At 36.4% G+C, this 19809-nt stretch overlaps 1 protein-coding gene across 6 annotated transcripts in view; it reads left to right on the forward strand.

Annotated features, from left to right (window-relative positions):
• Positions 1-11518: 11518 nt before the first annotated feature.
• mamo (zinc finger protein 628-like) overlaps positions 11519-19809 on the forward strand; it is a 70022-nt gene continuing 61731 nt past the window's right edge. For 2 of the 6 annotated variants that reach the window (XM_087409558.1, XM_087409556.1), the window contains exons 1-2: positions 11519-11694; positions 16878-16926. Coding sequence is in view for 2 of the 6 variants with exons in the window: in XM_087409556.1 (XP_087265682.1) it covers positions 16925-16926 (2 nt within the window). In the remaining 4 variants the exon portion in view is untranslated. The other 4 variants (XM_087409561.1, XM_087409559.1, XM_087409557.1 and 1 more) reach the window with 4 other exon arrangements.

A 19809-nucleotide genomic window follows, 5' to 3' on the forward strand; every position in this document is an offset into this window, starting at 1 on the left:
ATCCGATCTCGCCATTGCGAATTAGCCGCAAAAAAGCCGTGCGTTCACGATCGATGTATTTTATGATCGGCAAGCGGACACGCGGCAGCAAGGCAACAAAAATAATTCTCGCAAAGCGCAAGCGGAACAAGAAGTTGCGAAAACTAGTTAAACCGCTTCAAGGTCGGGACCGTGAAACTCGTCCAATTCGCAGTGCGATTCCGCGCACACATCCTTCGCTTCGTATAACGCCGCGCGGAGTTGGATATAACATCACGGCAAGAACTATCGAAATTTTACGATACTTCCTGAATCTCTTCCGAGTGTTTTGTATTCGATATATATTCTCGATATCAAAATAATAATATCGACCGACGTGCCTTTTTAACGATGTAAGAATTCTAGAAGAATCAAAATTATATTTCAATGCAAAGATATTTTCAATCAAACTTCAATAAAGATTAAATACAATTAAAAATTACATTTTATTATAGATGTTGTTTGAAAATTTATTACGTTTAAAGTATATACCTAAAAAATATTATTTAATTTATTATGCAATAATGAGTTTATCTAGATCGTTATGTGAATAAATCAAAAGAATAAATAAAACATTGATAATTTATTATATTAGCTAAGTTCAAAGGTAATTTAAATATAAAATTTCTGCGAAATATGTGTAAAGAAATAATTCATGTGGGCGGGTAAATTAATGTTATCGAATAATTCTATAGTTCAATACAAATGCAATTAGAAAATTTCTGGAATCACCAACGTAAATCGAGGAAACGGATACGCGTGGGTACGAGATTGTTCAAATGTTCCAGGGGAGATTCCATCTTAACGCAGCAACTAATTTTCAAACAGCGCATCTTGATAAAGCAAGCTCGCGTGAGTGCGGGATTAACGGGATCACATGTTACAAAGAATTACATCTTTTAACATAGACGTAATTAGTCGAGTTCTAAGAATCTTGGCTGCACGCCGACGGTTATTCGAAAATCGTTGATTGTAAATGAATTAGGTTAGTCCGCAAGCATAACATGAGTCGAAAAATTCAATCTCAACAAGATGTTTTTTTCCTTTTATTCTCTCTCTCTCTTTCTCTCTCTCTCTCTCTCTCCCTCTCTCTTTTTCCTTTTTATCATTCACATTAAAATTTCAAGAATATTCAATGTTAAGAAATTTTACAAATTTAACGCGCACTTATAAGTGCGTTTCGGCAAGACGCTTATTAGCGCTATTTGTGTCATTCTACCTCTGCTTTACATCTAATAAACAGCGAAGATGGAAATGATAGAAGTAGCGCTAACAGCGTCTATTTTCGTTCTCCCCGAACGCATTATGTATGGCAGATTGAAGAAGTAAATTGCAATTTTTTACTCGAATGCTTATTCTCGCGAAGTCTCCGCGATGCAATCGTCGAATCGAAATTGTGTGAATGCGAATGAGAGTCGAATATGAGCGTGAATGCACATCGAAGGGAAGAGGGGGTGCAAACATCGCGTCGCGTCGCGTCGCGTCGCGTTGCGTCGGTTGCGTACAGACAAACGGGCACACATACGCAAGTACACATACGCATACTTGGGAGCGTACACGAGCGTTGTGTTCTCCGCTCACCCACCCGCTCATCCGCCCGTTCGCGCAAATGCTGATGATCATTCACGCCACTGACCTACTCTGTGCCGCGCGAGCTTCGCCCTCCGATGCCGCGATGCGGCGGCTGGGAAAGCGGCAAGAGGCAGAGAGAAAGAGAGCGAGGGAGAGATAGAGAGGGCGAAAATGCTGCACGCGAGAAATAGAGAGTGAGACGAGATGTGGAGATGAACGAGGGATGAAGAGAAGAAGGGTGGCGAAGGAAAAGGAGGCGAGGAGAGAAGAGTGTCTGATGTCTGGTCGGTGGGTCTGGGCCTGCGTAACGACGCGTGCACGTCGACGGTGCAAGTACTGCAAGTACGCGACGGCGGTCGGACTACAACGAGGGTTGAGGGCCTCGTGCGAGTCGCGGGATGGTGCAAGGGAAAGAGGAGGCCGGGTAAGGGCGACTGAGGGATAACGGGAACGGTAGTGGAGGGCACGAAAGGAGGAGGCGAGATGTAAGGGGTGCTGTAGTAGTTGAAGGGGCGAACGAAGGGGAAGGGGACGAAAGTCGACCGAGGGGCGGTAGGGAATACGGAAGGCTACGATTGATCCGTGGTCGCCCTCCTCATCCTCTTCATCCTTCTCCATCCTCTTCTATCCTTCTCTTCTCCTTCTATCCCCTGATGTCCCTTCCGCGCCCTTTCGTCCTCAGCCCTCGTCTTCTTCTCTTTCTCCTCCTCCTCCTTCTCCTCCTCTTCCTCCTCCTTCTCTTCTTCCTCCTTCACCTCCTAGCTCTACGTCGCCGCGACCTCACGAATTCATTGTGCGCTTCCGGCTCTCGTCCTTTTTCTCTCGACGGCCATTAGCTGTCCGTTCGGGTCGCCTCTTATTAGCATAGTTGCAAATTCTACGCCACGACGTCCGACGGTGTCGACGGCGGCCTCCTCTTAACGCTTGATTGGAGGCCAACGTGACGCTTTGCGCCACACCAGATACGTATGCACCTTGCTTGAAAACTGAAAACAGAGAAAAGAACATCGAGAAACCCTCCTTTTATCACCCGAGTGCTGAAACTTTTTAGACTTCCCGAATCTCGGTTCAATATAATTCTGTATATTTCGTATAGAACTTTTCCAGTCAGTTTTTAGCTTTCACAATAAAATCACTCACGCAATTTCATTCATAATTAATTATCCATATCGCTATACCATTTTAGCGATAATACACTATTTTAACGGTACTGTTTAAATCTCGTGTAAAAAATACATCAGCTTTGACTTGAGCACACACTGCTTCGTAATAGACGCAAGTTCTACACATAATTAATTGTCCTTGTCCGTTAGGTCATTCTTAACAATTTTTCACTTTGCGAGTTAGTTTAAAAGAGCCATTTGAGTTTTTAGATATGCGTTAAAGTAAAAAATATATATATATACATATATATATATATATATATATTTGTAAACTTTGCACTAATTATTTTATACAAGCGTAAAATTCATAAAATTCGCAAAGTGACAATTTCTCGCGAAAGAGATCGCAAGATATTAAGATATCACGACATCATGAGATAGTAAAACAGCGCGTCCATATGTATAATACTCGAGTTTGATGGCGCAATTAATAGTCTGTGCGATGTCACTGATTGATGATAGGGCGTTTATCGGGCGACGAACGACGGCGACAAGGCTGGATTATCCGTCGCATTAAAAAGCGTTTTCGACACGCGCGCATTCATTCGGGTGTTACATTTCGATAAATGGAACTTAAACAATCGCTCCGTAGAAATTGGCACGGCCGACGCCATATGACGTATACGTATGTATGCGTCCACGTCGATACCGCGCGACCTCCCTCGTCCATCGTAAACAGAATTATACAATACCGAACGCGCTACCATTAATTAGCGCGACTTCATGTCGACGAAACGGCTGCACATGCGCGCGCTTTTATTTCAGCATTTCCCAACAAAATGTTTTCGCGCCCCCAAAACAAATTGTGGACTTTTAATTGAGATCCATCGCACCGATGATTCGGGGCTGTGCTCGAAAACATTTTCCCCTTTCCCCGTCTAACCTCGTTGAATTTCGCCCGCGTGTATTTTCGAAGTAATATTCCTCGATAAATCAGCAAATGCGATTTGACGTTTATATTTAAAAACATTGTTGTTACAATTAATTTTGATATCGGGCGCTTCAACAATTTTTATGATTAATACCGGTCGCTTCTTCACGTTTCGTCTAGACGATGCAGTTTTACTTGTTTAACCATTGTGTTATTCCATTATGTGTCCAGTAAAATTGAATGTGCTAAAAAAAAATTTTGCGCAGTAATATTAAAAAATATCTAGATATATACATTGATATATTATTAACAAAATTATATAATACATTGTCTCGAATCAGTGTTAATATGAATGATTTTATATAATACTACTTTTGAAGATCGGAGATCGTGTGTACTGTTTAGAAAAATATGACAGAGATTTTGTAAGGTATAACAAGTTTGCTCCACCGATGCGTATTGCTGAGAAGAAAAAAGGTTTCTATATACGGCAAGATGTATTACTTATGTATATAGCGTGTCGAGCTCTGATTACACGGCTTGTAAAGCGGAAAAGTTCCTGCTGTTTCTTGAAATCCAGTATCGATCGAGCGCATCGAAACGCTACCACGCGACGAAAAAACTTGGAACACGACCGGCTCAGGCAAAACCATCTTGACTGTATACTTTGTAACATAATGAAAGACGCGAACACGCAGGAATAATCGGTTACACCGGCGAAGTTGCGTTCCATGAAGCAGCTATCATTCATAATATAATGAATATCGTTACGCAATGCGTCTATTATTATCGGGTAAGATAATTTATCATCATTGAACAACGAGAAAAATAATGTATCTGCATTGTACTGGTATATAATAGTTATACTCACATTTTTAGATATTCTAACAGATTTCTGTAGATGCGATTTCTATATTTAAAATATCCTGAAAAATTTTAGAAATTCACAATGCGGTCTTTTTCGATTGTTTAATTTACGTAGTGGGATCTATTATATTTCGAAATAGATATCCAATGCTTTTAGTTTGTTCGACTAATGAACTAATTAACTCTAATTAAATTTATTTTACTATATTAGAATAATCTAGATTACGCTGACCAACCAATTTAAAACAGCTTTTTATCAAGCTATGCAAATTTTTTAGACAGCATTACTTTGAATTCTGCGCTGATTGCAATAAAATTTTAAAATAACAATATGCAAAATAAAGTATCAACATTAAAAAATTAAATACATTTGGTTTATAAATATATACATTTCGTAAAAAATATGAAATGTTTTAAGATACGTTGCATTTATCGCAACATTGATCGATTGATCATGTACTTGACCCATGCTCCTCGTTAAACTTTTATATTATTAAATTATACAACTGATTATTTGATTTGCAATCTAATTCACTTCGCCAGTGGAACGAATTTTATTCAATAATATATATCTAGACTACGCGATAAAAGTGTGCATTATAAAGAGCAAGGTGCTCATTACTCACTGTTTTTCGACAGATTATCTGAGGTCTCAGATTAACGTTTCATTTTTCAGTTGTCATAATAACGGAATAATTGTCCTCCTAACTAAAAAGTTGTTTGTTTGATTACTATAAATAAAAAATAAAGATATGTAACACGACATTTGTCGATATCTGCTTAACGAATTCATCGCAATGATTTTATAACTACTTCATAATAAACATTCGAAAAAAATGTTCTCAAAATTACATTTCTATTCAATGATAATCTTTCTGACACAATTTTTTTGTTGAATAAAAATTTAGTAGCAATTTTTCTCATGATTTTTTATTTTATATATATTGAATAAAATAAAAATCCTGTTAATTTATAATTGTTTATTCTGAAAAATTATTATTAGATATTAAGATAATTGCTACTATTTTTAGTTAAATTCATCTGAAATGTTGCGTTCTAAAAAAGCGATCTTTAGTTTCTTAATAATAAAATTTGCAATTATATTGTGAAAATAAGCAAATATATATATATATAATGAATATATCTATTTCTATATATCTATTATACAAATATACATATATATATAAATTGTTTGCACAGATATGTACATTATCAAGCATCTAGATAGGAATATTAAGTGATATTATATCCACACAGATATTGTCTCTACCAGATACGTATGAATCCTTTTCGATTTTATCGTCACAGTGATCCCAATATCAATTCGGAACATTATAAATAGGTTACTGGGATATTTTTAAGTTTCGTAAGACGTGCGATCGATGCGATTCGCCGCAAATTGTACGCAGTCGCTACTCAAAGAATGAATACATGTATTTTTTTTTACAGAGCGAAGATCTTTGTTGTGTCTCTTTCTAAATAACTAAAATATTGTGAATGAATATGCATAATTTCTTAGGAACTGATTAATGAAAAAAGATATACAATATTATGAATAATTGGGATAGAAAAATATAAAATTGAACTTAAATATTTTGTGTCTTCCCAATCATTTAATTAATTTAAAAACATTTTTTTGTGTTATATAAATTTAATATTTTAAATACATGTATATTGATTAGATAACATATTTATATTTAACATAATTAAATACGATCAAAATTGTCAACTGTAAATTGTAATGTATAATTTTATCACGATTACCATACGAGATCATTTATGATAAGGAAGAAATTATAATAGAATATAAAGCTGATTACAAATAATCGTAATCAGTGTTCTATCAAAGAATGATAGAACAAACATTTCAAAATGTTCAAAAATATTAATTTTTTTAAAAAATAATATTGTTATTTATCGAACACTTTTACATGAGAAAAGAACTATTTATATTTTCAAATTTCTATATCTCTTAGTAATAAAAGATTTTATCGAAATAAATCAATATACATTTTAAAACTAAAAATTGCTATTTTGATGTGGCATAATGAAATTAAGCAAAAAAAATAGTTTACAATATTTTAAAAACAAGCTCAAAATCATCGTTTCTACCTCTTTAACGTTATCTCAAAATTGTGATGCCAACAATTATGAATAGCCAACTTTTGCCAACAGATTCGTGTTCAGCATGCAAAAATACGTCGGAAATGATTCATACTTATGTTACAAAATGAAGTTTTATAATATAATTATTGGATTCAGGTTAAAGGTTATATTATATAACTCTTTTTTAAGTTTTATAGAAAAATAAAACAGAATACGTATTCGATTAAAAAAGGTTAAGATCGTTTAAATAATATTTTAATTTATATTTTTCATGTTTTGATTTTATTATTATATTATTTTTATTATTAGAATATATGTAGATATTCTTTTTAATGTCTCAACATTTAACAAATTTATCCAACATAGTAAAGTTACTACACAGAATATTTATGCGATTCCATTTAAAATTTAATAAAAAAATACTGATATAACTTTTGTTGCAAATTATTAATTAAATATTTATTAAATATTTGATTGCTAAATGTGACAAGAAACAATAATATAAAACGCTCGATTATTTGACAAAGCAAAACAACAATATATATATATATAACGACCAAAAACGAGCATAAAAGTTGTTAGATTACAATAAAAATATTTGAGATACAATATCACTTAATTCTTATACATTAAAACGTTTCGACTCACAAAGTCTTCTTCAGTTAACAATACAATTAACCTAATAATCTAACCGCAAATCAAAAAACAAAATTAATAGTATCACAAGCAACTAAAGTGTTATCCTATCATGTTTATAAGAATATCGTCATGATATTATACCATATAATTAAATTCTCGTTCAAGGGCGAGAATCACGTTAAGTTCAAAGAGAGAAGTTAAATGGTAAAAAACAGTCTTATATTTTTATTGTAATCTAACAACTTTTATACTCGTTTTTGGTCATTATCTTGTTGTTTTGCTGTAACGAGAAACTTAATTAACAGTGAAATTATAAAAAAATAAATTTTAAATAGAAATATACAAATTTTCATAATATGAGTTGTTGATAGCGTCGTCTTTAAACAAAAATTTTATACATTTATAGTTTTTACAAATCTATGAAGATTTCTTTTTTAAAGAAATAATATAAATGAACATAATTATTTTGTAAGTGTTTGATAAACAAAACTTCAAAATATGTTTTTACTCAAATATATTACAATGTTATCTCACTGTCACAATCACTCATAATGGCCCTTCTGCAAAGTACTCTTTAGACACCTTTTTATTCGCAATTTTTGTGATAATATATAATAATGATTATATATAATAATAACATAATAATTTAAACATATAACACAATGAATGAGTTATAGCGAGTGTGATAACAAAATTATTTAAATCTTCTTATATATTCTATTCTCGCGTATATTCCGTAATGCCTTTAATCCATATCAGTTTTAGCGGTTCACTTAATAACACATTCTCGCAGCAGTGAATATTTTTTTGCAAGAGGTGGAACACACGCGTAAATACAACGCGCTATATAAACGAGGCGATACGTAACGTTTGCATGAAAACAACGAGATAAGAAATTTTCACGTCACAAAAAGTCTAAAATTGCTATCCTGAAAGGTAAAACGGCGAAATTTGGCTCGGGAGTCGGCAGATATTTTACGAGCACGTTTGGATTTGTATTCACTCTGCGCATATTTAGCTACTAATGCAGTTGCGGTATATATTTCCGCGTCTCTCTCATATTTCCACGATATTCAAACAAAACTTAGAATTAACTGCACATTTAGTCATTTAAATCGTAATGTTTATGACGCAACGCGTAACTATTTTAATCTCCTATTCAATTTCTTTTTTTTTCTATTACGTGTAATAATACAATGCCCAATCACTTTGTTACAATTCCTATAACTTTGCATTTGCATTATTATGCAGAGATAACGATTGTAACGGTTTTAACACGTGTATTAAAGGTTTAAATAAATTTCTGAATAACAGGAGAAACGGGAGATGAGAATGCGAGCCTAGATCGTGATCCAACGATTACGTTCTGTAATCGTCGCTGTAGCGAAGAGATCCGACTGATGCGTCGCTATCTCAGGGTTACCTAACAGCACGCGCGAGGATGCACTTTCGGGCGACGTCACGAGCGTCCGATACGCTGGTCGGTCGGCGCTAGCACAGTCGTGCAAAGTAAAAATAAAACGGCAGGCTAGAGAGAGAGAGAGAGAGAGAGAGAGGGAGAGTAATTCCGTTCACGCAACACGCGCTCCGTGCGTTACCTAAGAACGCGTAGACGCGCAATTCAGCGTAACCGCACGGTTATGAACAAAAAGGATGCAAAAAAACAATGGACGCGTGGTCGCGCCGGATCAATGCATATGCACACGACGTCGGACGCAGACTATAATCGCGTTTGACACGCAGGACCACAGGTGCCCGAAAGCAAGTGCAACCACTTTAGCTGTAGCCCTTTCGCCTTTTTATTACCTTTCTCAATTCTTGGTGAGAAGATCTTTTCGGTCTTTTTCAAAGGGATCGAAAGTACAGTTTTGATTAACGATTAATTCTTTCCCGCCTGCTGTAAACATAAAAATAATTGTAACATAATAATTTTAATTTATAACAATATAATGTTTCTCATAATTTTAATCGCCTATTTTCTTCTCTCACGTGAGCTGCAATATATAATTAACCACATTTGCGTGCTAATATATATAAATACTTTTTTTACTTAGAAAATTTAGTTATGTAATTATGACCTAGGTTTTTAAACGCTCGCTCGATGATTGAAAGATTTGCTTATGACTTTATCACGAGCATACTTTGTGCTTTTTTTCGAAATGTTGGCAATATTGCGAAATAATGTAATACGTAGCAATTATGGAAAATAGAAAACGATAAATCACGGAAAGTGTTAACCATTTCAGTGTGATACTATTAATTATTTATGTTGCACGTAAGACGGAAAATACCGGCGAACTGCGCTTTGGTTTTTCTCGTTGAAACCTTAGTCTGCGCGTTCCTGTATCTATGCATCGATTGTAAATCATCGATTTGCTAATAATTTATGAGTAACGATCGCTCGATAAAGACTACGGAGCCACTTTTCTTCGTAAGCATGCCCGCTAGCAACATGTTTCGACGTGCGCACTGTGCTCTTTTCAGTACATATCTCAATCAATAAAAAAATTTTTTTAATTTTTGTAATAATTACAAATATTTATTGTGATTTATTTATGATTTATTATTGTTGTCGAAATTACGTAAATCGTTTAAGAGTTAGCAGAGTAGCTTTATCTGAAATTTCTTATTAAAATAAATCGATATATGCTACATGTTGGTATTATCTTTATAGAAAAGAAATAAATATGAACATGTGTATTATAAATTTTTACTGGCTATTTTTAGGTCAATTGTCTGCAGTTGGGCTAACGCAAGATGATACTCCAAATGTAGGTTGAAGAACATGCATTGCTATTACATGCTTCTGTCTCTCTTTCGTGAATGCAGACGAGCTGCAAGCGCAATTCGCGTTACCTAAGGATCTATATAAAAGCGGAGTACATCGCCGCGAGACTCGCGCAGACGAATACACGTGCATGTATTATTCTGCGAAGTTTAGTAGAACTTAAGATACGCATGTACACAATGTACTGCGAGATTAAAAAAAGCATGAGAAAGTAAAAATAAAATATAGTGTTCACAAGATGTAAAAAAATACACAAAAGATAATTAGAAGATAAGTAAGTGTGATTGAGAAGTAAAACAAATGAGAAGTCTTATGTCTTAAATCTTATATTTGTTAAATATTGTCAGTAATTAAGAAATAAGATTACATCACTAAAGCAGGATTTTTAAGTTTTAGAGAGTAAACAAATAAACTTATATAAAAAAAATTTGTTTATTTTCTTTGTATATTAATGAGATTGTACATGTAAAAATCAAAATTATTTTATTTACTAATATATAAATGATAACAAAACAAAAGTATATAGGTGTTATAAAAATCAATTTTATCGAAGATATTAATTATGCAATATTGTGTGTTTTTCTCTTTTACTTTTAAACAACAATATACACATAAATTGTAAAGACAGTAATTCACAATTTGCCGAAAAAGTTTGTTCCGAGAAGTTAAAGTACTCAATTTATTATCTCAAATGTCATTCTCAATTAAGACTGAAGTGTTACGCCGAGCTTTCAAAATAATAAGACTCATATGTAAATATTACACATCGCGCGTCTATTTCATAAAGAATCTGACATTTCATCGTAACACTTTTTTCTCGCTCAGACTCGTGAAGGAATCGATCCGTCATCGTCAGACAGGCGAAGGCACAAGTAATGTTTCATACTCGCGATCATACGTCGAAAATAATAATTAACTTCTCCGCGCGCTGCTGCGTGAGACGTCAGTGCGTGCGATGCTTTTCCCCTCTTTGCCTTTCTTTCACAGGACACTCTCTCCCCTTCCCCCCCATTCTTTCACTCTGTTTCTTTCTTTCCTTCCCTCTCAACCATCGGTGTTTTTTTGGTCCAACGACGCCTGTGCCGCTCTACGAATCGCGAGATCCGCAGAGATCCGCGAGAGAAACGTGCGCGACGCCGCTGTATGGTGCGTACGTGTGTTGTATCGGTGTGGATACGTGCGTATCCGTGTTGGCGTGCGTCCTCCTACATCGCTTGACGAGGATGTGTGTGTACGTGTGTGTGTGTGTGTGCGTGCGCGCTGAGAGCGCGCACGCGCGCATCGCGCGGCGGCTTTGTGTGGGAGAGCGCGCGCGTGCGTGTGTACGCGGCGATGCGCGCGTGAGCGTTTCACACCTGACTACAACGCGAGTCATATGAGCGACTATCGAAACATCGAAAGACGATCGCGAGGGCGCGGAAAAGCGCGAGCGACGCCGAAAATCCTGTCGGCGTACGCACGGATTTATCGCGCGGCGCTCACGGCACTCAGCCGCGCAGAATCGATTTATTTTGTCGGCACGGTCTGCGCGGCGAACACGGTAGGTTAGTTGACCGCGGGGCCGAGCGAGCGCTGAGCTGACAGTAGGCCGGCGACGTCACAGTGGGCCGGTTCGAGCCTTCCTTCGTTCGATTCAGGCAGGCTCCTCTATTCGTTTTACATGTAGCAAGGTAAATATTTAAACCGCGGTGTTTTACAATTTTACGAAAGAACGTGGCCTAGTGCGCGGATTATTATTTTTATCGTCGTTATCGTCATCGTCATCATCATCATCATCATCATCATCATTAATCGTCGTCGTCATCGTCATCGTCGTGCGTCGTCACCGGGGGCAGACGACAATCGTTTTATAATCCCGACGGTTTTTGTGACGCGTGCGCGATTTCATCGTGACACAAACGTCAAATTGGACCAACGGAGAGAAAAAAAAGATATTATATATATGCATATGTATATTCACTCTGCGAAGAGGGTGGGATTAACATTTTCATCTATCGCCGTCGTACGTCATCCGTCGACGTTGTTACACTTGCCATGTTCGTTAACCATCGTTGCCATTAACGTTCCGTCGCACTCTACCGCTATCACTGCTACCTGTCACGAGGCTTGACGAGTTCGTGGAAAAGATAGACAAACGGAGAGAAAGAGAAACGAAAATAAAAGGTCGAATCGTGAGATAGAGAGAGAGAGAGAGAGAGAGAGTGATCGACATCGAGCGAAGGGATCACACAGGGAGAACGGGTGAAAAATCGTGGCCTCGCGTCACGCGAAAACCACGCGCTAAGTTTCGTGTTACTTATTCTCTTTTAACTTTTAAGAGTGAATCTCACCCTGAAGAGTATATAAGATCTCACTCTTTAAAAATTGAAAATCGAGCTACTCTTCTGTTCAAGACTGCCTAATTTTTATTCTTTACAGTGGAAATGTACTTTCGAAAAATTTGGAGAAGTACGCGCGCGTTTTCAGATCGGACGATGTTTCGACCCCGTGATTCGTGCTCGTATGTTTATTTCGTTCGATCGGTTTATCCGTTGTTCTGCCCTTCAGCGGAGCTGTCACGACACGCGTGAAGTGGCGAAGGACTCTCTCTCTCTCTCTCTCTCTCTCTCTCTCTCTCTCTATCTCTCTCTATCTATCTCTGTCTCTCTCGGCGTCTCTGCGGAGCGCGCGTCGCCGCACCGTTCAAACTACAGTGGAGACACGTGAAAACACGCGCTCTGACAGCTTGCGCTACGGCTACGGCGCGTGCACGTCACGTTCGTGGTCCGCGCGCGCGTTTCTGACAGCTGCGATTATAAATCGGCGCGGCGACCTTGCGCGGCCCCGAAAAGTCTTGGCAGCCGCTTTCGAATCTCGCGGTCGGTCCTGTGCATTCGTTAAGCCGTGACGTGCACGCGCGTTCGAAATAGTTTGGCTTCCTCTACGCAACAACGAAGGAAAGGCCTGGCTCGAAGTCGAGGGAAAGAAAGAGAGAGAGAGAGAGAGAGAGAGAGAGAGAGAGAGAGAGAGAGAGAGAGAGAGGGAGAGAATGGAAAAAGCGATATCAAAGACGTACGCTTTTGGCACGGTGGTCCTCGCGCGTGCCGCGACGTGCCGCGACACACGTGACAGTGAAACAGTGCAACGCGTACCGCGCGAACGGCGAACGACGCACTCAGAGCCGCGAGGAAACGGCGAGGACGCGGAGCGACTCGCGTCGTTTCGTCTGTCGTCTGTCGTCTGTCGTCGCGCTGCCTCTCGAAGTCGAATCGACTCGAGTCGTCGACATTTCGTCTTGAGACGTATCGCGGAGAGGGAGTGAGGTCGAGAGAAGGAAATCAGCTGCGTTTATTAGCGCTCAGCTGTGATAAGTCCGAGCGCGAGTTTGCGACGAAAAGAGAAGGAAGGAGGAAGCCAATGAATCTTAAAGAGAACGTCACGAGAAAGGTGCGACAAATTGCGCGCGCGTGAATATATATGCGTGTTGTCAAGAACTTGGACTCGCAAGTTGCGGAGAGTGCGTGTCCCGCGAGCCGCAAATACGATCGGACGAAAATACCTCACGTGCGTCGAGAAATTGATGAGACTGAGAGGGAGAGGGAGGGAAAACGCTTCACGCGCTAGGGGGAGGTAAGAGGCAGATTCGTTTTTGGAGCGCGAGATGAGGGGAGTCGTGAAGACGATCGGTGAGGAGCGTTAAAAGTCGAGTGAGCGAGTAAAAGTAAAGTCCTGAGAAAATCTAGTCCGATCGAACGGCCCGCTTCGACGAGAGTGGCTTTAACTGTTCGAGTATCGATGTATATTCTCTCGCGGATTTCACTTTGGCAGCGGCAGAAACGGCAGTCATAGTGACGTAGTTCTGAGGTGGGCTCATTCTGATGAATTCGTGATAAAATTGGTCGGAGACAACCACTTGAATGATATTATGCAAAAATGAATTAATTCGTGATATCAGTCTTACCTTTTTTTTTTCTTCTTTTTCATTGTTGTTGAATGTTCCTTATTATAAGTATTTTTATTAAAACATCTATGGCCGTATTCACACCTCATTTTTATTGACAAATTCGCGCATTTAGCACATAGTTTACATTACATATATTGTAGAATCTCAGCAATAAATATGAGTATTTATCGATAAAAATGAGCTGTGAATATAAAGATGTTTCTAGTTACTATCATGAAAAAAAGGTTACATTATCGTTTTGTCAATTTATGAAATTGCAAAAAATTCTTATTGTTGAATGAATTTTCATGAACATTTAATCTAGAGATTTCTTGTTAATATCATCGTACATAAAAAAAAGATGACATTGTTATGAAGTTAGTTAGTCTACAAAAATTGGGAAAAAAATGAATTATACACAGATAGCTCGCTCGGTAACGTGAAATATAATATTTAATTATAAATTGATTAAAGAACATTATTCTTATAGAGAAAGGGTTAATTCATTTTTGTATGGCATATTTAAAGAAAACAAAAAGTGAGAATTTTGAATAAATATTAATACAGAAATAATTCTTTTGTAACAAACATCTTTTTCTTTACGCTTTTTATAGATCCATCTCATATGACGTGTGTTGTATGCGTATAGACTTTCTGTTTGGTATTCGAGTTTCTTGACTGACAATGATCCAATAATAGATTCTAAGCACAGCGCGCACTTTGGCGTGAAATTTTCTTTCATACCAGTATCCGCTTGCCCTTGGTGTGGCTTTCTCACTCTACCCTATTACTTTAATTACTCAAATTCGCGGCAAAAGGGCTTGAAACAAACATTGTCCCATCGTATACGTTGACGTAAAGTGCAAGTGGTAGTGGTGGCACGCGCTCTGTGATCAAATCCCGACTGGCTTCAGTGTACTTCATCGTTCGAAGCTTTGATTAGAATCAGTTTCGAACTAATTCAATTAGCTTTGACATTTCGAACGGATTCGTTAGAATGATTTTCTACGTCGAATATGCGTCTATTATATTTCTAGAATGCACATTATGACACGTGATTAAAGCAGATAAAGGTAAATTATAATCCGAGCAATTATTTGTCAAAAGTAAATTTTTGATTATTGAACTTGCAATTGATCTGTTTCTGTTATAATTAATATGATGACATAAAAAATTAAAAAACTGAAATTATCATTATATTGATCATTATATTGATCATTATATTGATCATATATATTATAATTATTATATTATAATTATAGAATGATTGTTTGTTTTTAAATGAAGCTTTATCTTTATTATCTTTATTATTGTACTCTCTTCAAAATTCTTATAAAGAATATAATCGAAACATTTTTGAAATGGCTATGATCTGCCTATATTTTGTCTGAAAACTTTCAATCTCATCTTTTATTAAATTAGGGCTTTAATCCCAAAAATTTTTTTCGCGCAGCAAGCCTGAAATACCACAGGTTTCTGTCATTAGAGTGCAGTGCCTCGTAGATCATTCCCCATTTCTCTTATTCTTACATTTCATAATACCATGATTCTAACGCCTGTACGACGACGATATAATAGCGTTTCCGCGATCGACTCGCCTTGACAGAGACAGACCGCGTGACGTATCGTTCGTGTCTCGACGACGAGAATACCGAAGACGATGCTCCGTCCTCGTTCCTCGATTCGGTTCTCGCGCCGCGCAGTCTGTCTTCGTCAGAGAACTGCATTCGATGTTCGGAGTCCGCGTGTTGTCACGTTGCATGGACGTCAGAGACGTCGGATTTTGCAGGCAGCTTCAATAACGCACCCTTGCGATATCGTGCGTCGGAATACGGTAAATTCTAAAGCCTTACGCTCACTGCTACCGCGATTATGGATTATTATACATAATTCTCATCTCGGACTTGCATTATCGTTCACTATTCGTCAAACTTAACGTGAAACTTTGACTCTCCAACCTTTGTTTCGTCTGACACGCACTATTGTAAAAAATAAACGTATCCCGCGATTATTAATTACCAGGTCTGCAAGAGGAGAGGGGTTTATTTTAAAAATCGTTATAATTCATTACTTTATCGTATTTTTTGTTCCGAAATATAAATACTATAGTGGCCGTCTTCTGTAAAAGTTAAAATTTTTACTAAAAGAGGAAGAAATACAAGTATAAATAGAATAATTTTAATACAATTCTAAATAAATGAATTTTTAAAACAAACACAATATTATATTCTCATCGTATCGTGTGGGCGCGGTTTTTTTGACAGTACGGCCCTGCGATCTAAGCAGCATAGACATTTGACGTTTCGCGAAGGTCGCGTGTTCCAGCTCTCCTTCTCTGTCTCTTTTTCTCACTTTGTCACAATACACACGTTCTCTGTCTGTCCGCGTCTCGCCCCCATCTTTTTTCTACTTTGCTCTCCGTCTGCCTCCCGCGCGGCATGTACGCACACGTACGCGTACATACGTATGTACGTACGTACGTACGTACCTTCCGACATTTAACGATCGTTACGCGTTCAATTGTTCACCGTCGCCGTCACCGCCGGAAAGGCCGTGCACGACTTTCCGAAGCGAGCCAAAGCCACTCGTTCCACGCAGCGATATTTTCCGCGGCGCGTTATCGGCGTACGTGACATTGAGGATCGTTCGAGAGAGAGAGAAAGAGGAGAGAGAGAGAATTGCAACGTAACGCAACGCGGTGTTAGCCGCCACAGTTATCGTAGATACCGCGACGTCGCGATGCGCCGCGCCGCGCCGCGCCGCGGCGTCGATCAGCTGGCGTCGCTCCGTCTCTCTTCCTCCGCACGACGCCGGCAGCGTGCACCTCTCCCTCTCCCCTCTGTGTTCCATCGTACGCGTACATACAGCCGAATGCTAATGGGGCGTGCAGACGCGCGTTAGACATTTGTTTGACGCGTGGATTGTGTGTAGGATGTCTGGAAAACCCGTCGAAAGACCTGCACCTGAGTAGCAGATGAATGTAAGTTGAAAAATTCATGTGTGTATTCTGGGAATGAATCTGCAAAAAAAAATCGTAATCGCGGATTATTTATTTCATGAATTAAATAAAGGATAGACTTGTGTAATGTAAATGGCATAAGTTTAGTTAAATTTGAATTTGTAAATAACATACAGTACATACACTATCACTCATGAAAGAAACATCCATATAAGTTTTATTGAATGGTTATGTAAAAAATTAGGACATTATAAAGAAGCAATTGTGTCGTTCTTTTATGTATTTTACTTGTACACATATAAACACCAATTGCAAAAGCTTTATAAATTATTTTTAATTTTATATGCCAATATGAATTGTCTTTCTTTTGTAGAACATTGATAGTATAATTGATAAATTTCAAAAATTCGCGTTTGACATAAATATAAAATTAAAAATAATTTGTAAAGCCTTTGGCTTTTGCCAGCCTATCCACCTATGGGAAGTTTTATAAATTATTTTTAATTTTATATGTCAAACGCGAATTTTTGAAATTTATTGATTATAATATCTATGATCTACGAAATAAAAACGATACGTTTTGGTATATAAAATAAAATTTACAAAATTTATAAAGCTTTTGCAGTTGTTAGTATACAAGTATTCTAAAATAATAATTGTTTTATAATGTTCTAATTTTTCACCATTCGATAAAATTTATAGGAGTGTTCGAACTTTCATAAGCAGCAGTGTATGTATAACTTATTTATGATATGACTCTCAAGCAGCTTTGTCTTCAAATACAAATTATTTATCTTGCTACATCATTATCAGATAATTTAGCAGTGTTGTATAATAGATGTAATAACAGTTAATAATAATAATAAGCATTTAGAAGTCGTGAGGTACAATTGTTTCATCTTTTGAGAAACTTATTGTTTTTCTGATTAATAATGCATATAGATATATATCAGAACCAACAAAACTGAATTTATTTTATTCTGCTTCTCAGATAACGAAATATTTTAGCGATACATTCTTCGGAAATTTAAAATTAATAATTTTTAATCTTTGTGTACTTTTTTACAAATGTTGCAAATATGCGTAATATGCGCAAATACATGTTGTTAAAATATTTTTAGAGTATATATTTTTTTTATTTTTTACTGCTTTGTTTTCAGATATAAAACTGACCCATTTAACATGCCGGTGATGAATAATCAAAAACATGACACAAAAAGATAATCAAAAATATAATTTTATTGATCAATTTTAATAATTAGAAATGATTATAAAGCTTACTTTCATATCTAATTTTATTCATTTTGAATCAATTATATTCACTTTTATCATTTTTCTCCTTTTTTAAATACATTTATGTATATATATTATACATATATTTCCCATTGTTTTAATTTTTATATGTTATTTGTTTTCGTGTAATGCAATATTACGTTTTATCACACTTTTTTGCGCATATTTGCATCGTTTATATATTTTTTGAAAGAGAATTATAATAGTTATTACCATTAAAATGGTTGCTCTAATTTAAATAATTTATCACTTTCTCTTTTCTCTTTTATTCTCTTTCTTTTCCGATCCCGTCGCGAGCCACGCGAAATTAAAGAAATTAAAGAAATGCCAAACTCACGCACTCATAGCAGTGTAAAAACAGCTGTGGCGAAAGAGAGAGAGACCGCAGTATTTTGTACATTTTCTGCACTGATTAACGCATCCTCGCGCAGCGGGGTCGTTAACACTGATAAATCAAAAGAAAGCGACTCGTTCAAGACTCCTGCTTCATCGAAGCACTGATCGAATTATTTTTACAATGTCACGGTAAAATAGGTACACAGGATGTACGCGAAAGGTGCGTCCCGAGAAACAATCCTGCGAGCGTTAATAATTAAAATTCGATCAATATCTTGCGATCGTTAAAAAATTGAGGTAAAATAATATCACGACAATTATTTTATAGACAATTATTTTAGATAAATATGCATGTGTTTTTTCAACAATAAACTTTAATTTTCAGTTCTGGGATTCTTAATTTCTTTGTATATTTCAAATTTTTTATTTTTACTAATTTAGTATCAACATGTTCTCTTTGATTATCAACAGTATTCATCATATCACTGCATGCGACGCAGTGTTGGCTTTTAGGGGAGAAAATGATTAATATCAATACTGAATGAATAACAGCATCGATATCTGGTTACGTTTAAGCATCGGTCAATGTCTATAATCTCATTTTCACACACTCGGGAGGAAAACTACATGCGGTAAAACATGTGCGTGCATTTCCACGTACTATGTATGTATGTCGACGGGTTATCGATTCATAATCATAATCGCGACAGATAAGAGCTACCGCGAGAGAACTTACTCGTTCGAGGTGTTACGTTATCATGTTACGATAGACCTTTGTTTGCAAACGTCTTCGCGAACTGAAGAAAAATTAATATTTTCTTTGTTTGAGATTCAAAGTAAGAAGATTAGATTTATGGTCTTGTAATTTTTGTATTTAAATTGTATATAATCTTCATATTTAATATTTAAAATTTTTGAATATGTGTATGTAAAGTATATTTGTTTATACAAAAATTCAAATGTATATTCTCAAAAATTATAAATATTAAATATGAAAATTACATAAAAATTATGGACTTAATCTTTTCGCTTCGAATCTTTTGCGAACGAAATGTATTAATATAAGAATAATGCACGTATATGTATATATATATATATATATATATATATATATGCATGAAAAAATTGCTTATTTAAAATTCTTTCTTAAAAACATGATTATAGTTATCAAGCATCTATCTGCAGAGAATTAAAATGGATTTTGCAAATATTAAAAATCACTTTTGCTTTGAATCGTTCATTTATTTACATGTAACAAAAAGTAAATGGTTACGG

The sequence above is a fragment of the Acromyrmex echinatior genome, chromosome 9 (assembly GCF_024713525.1).
Source record: "Acromyrmex echinatior isolate Ae372 chromosome 9, ASM2471352v2, whole genome shotgun sequence".
Lineage (NCBI taxonomy): Eukaryota > Metazoa > Arthropoda > Insecta > Hymenoptera > Formicidae > Acromyrmex > Acromyrmex echinatior.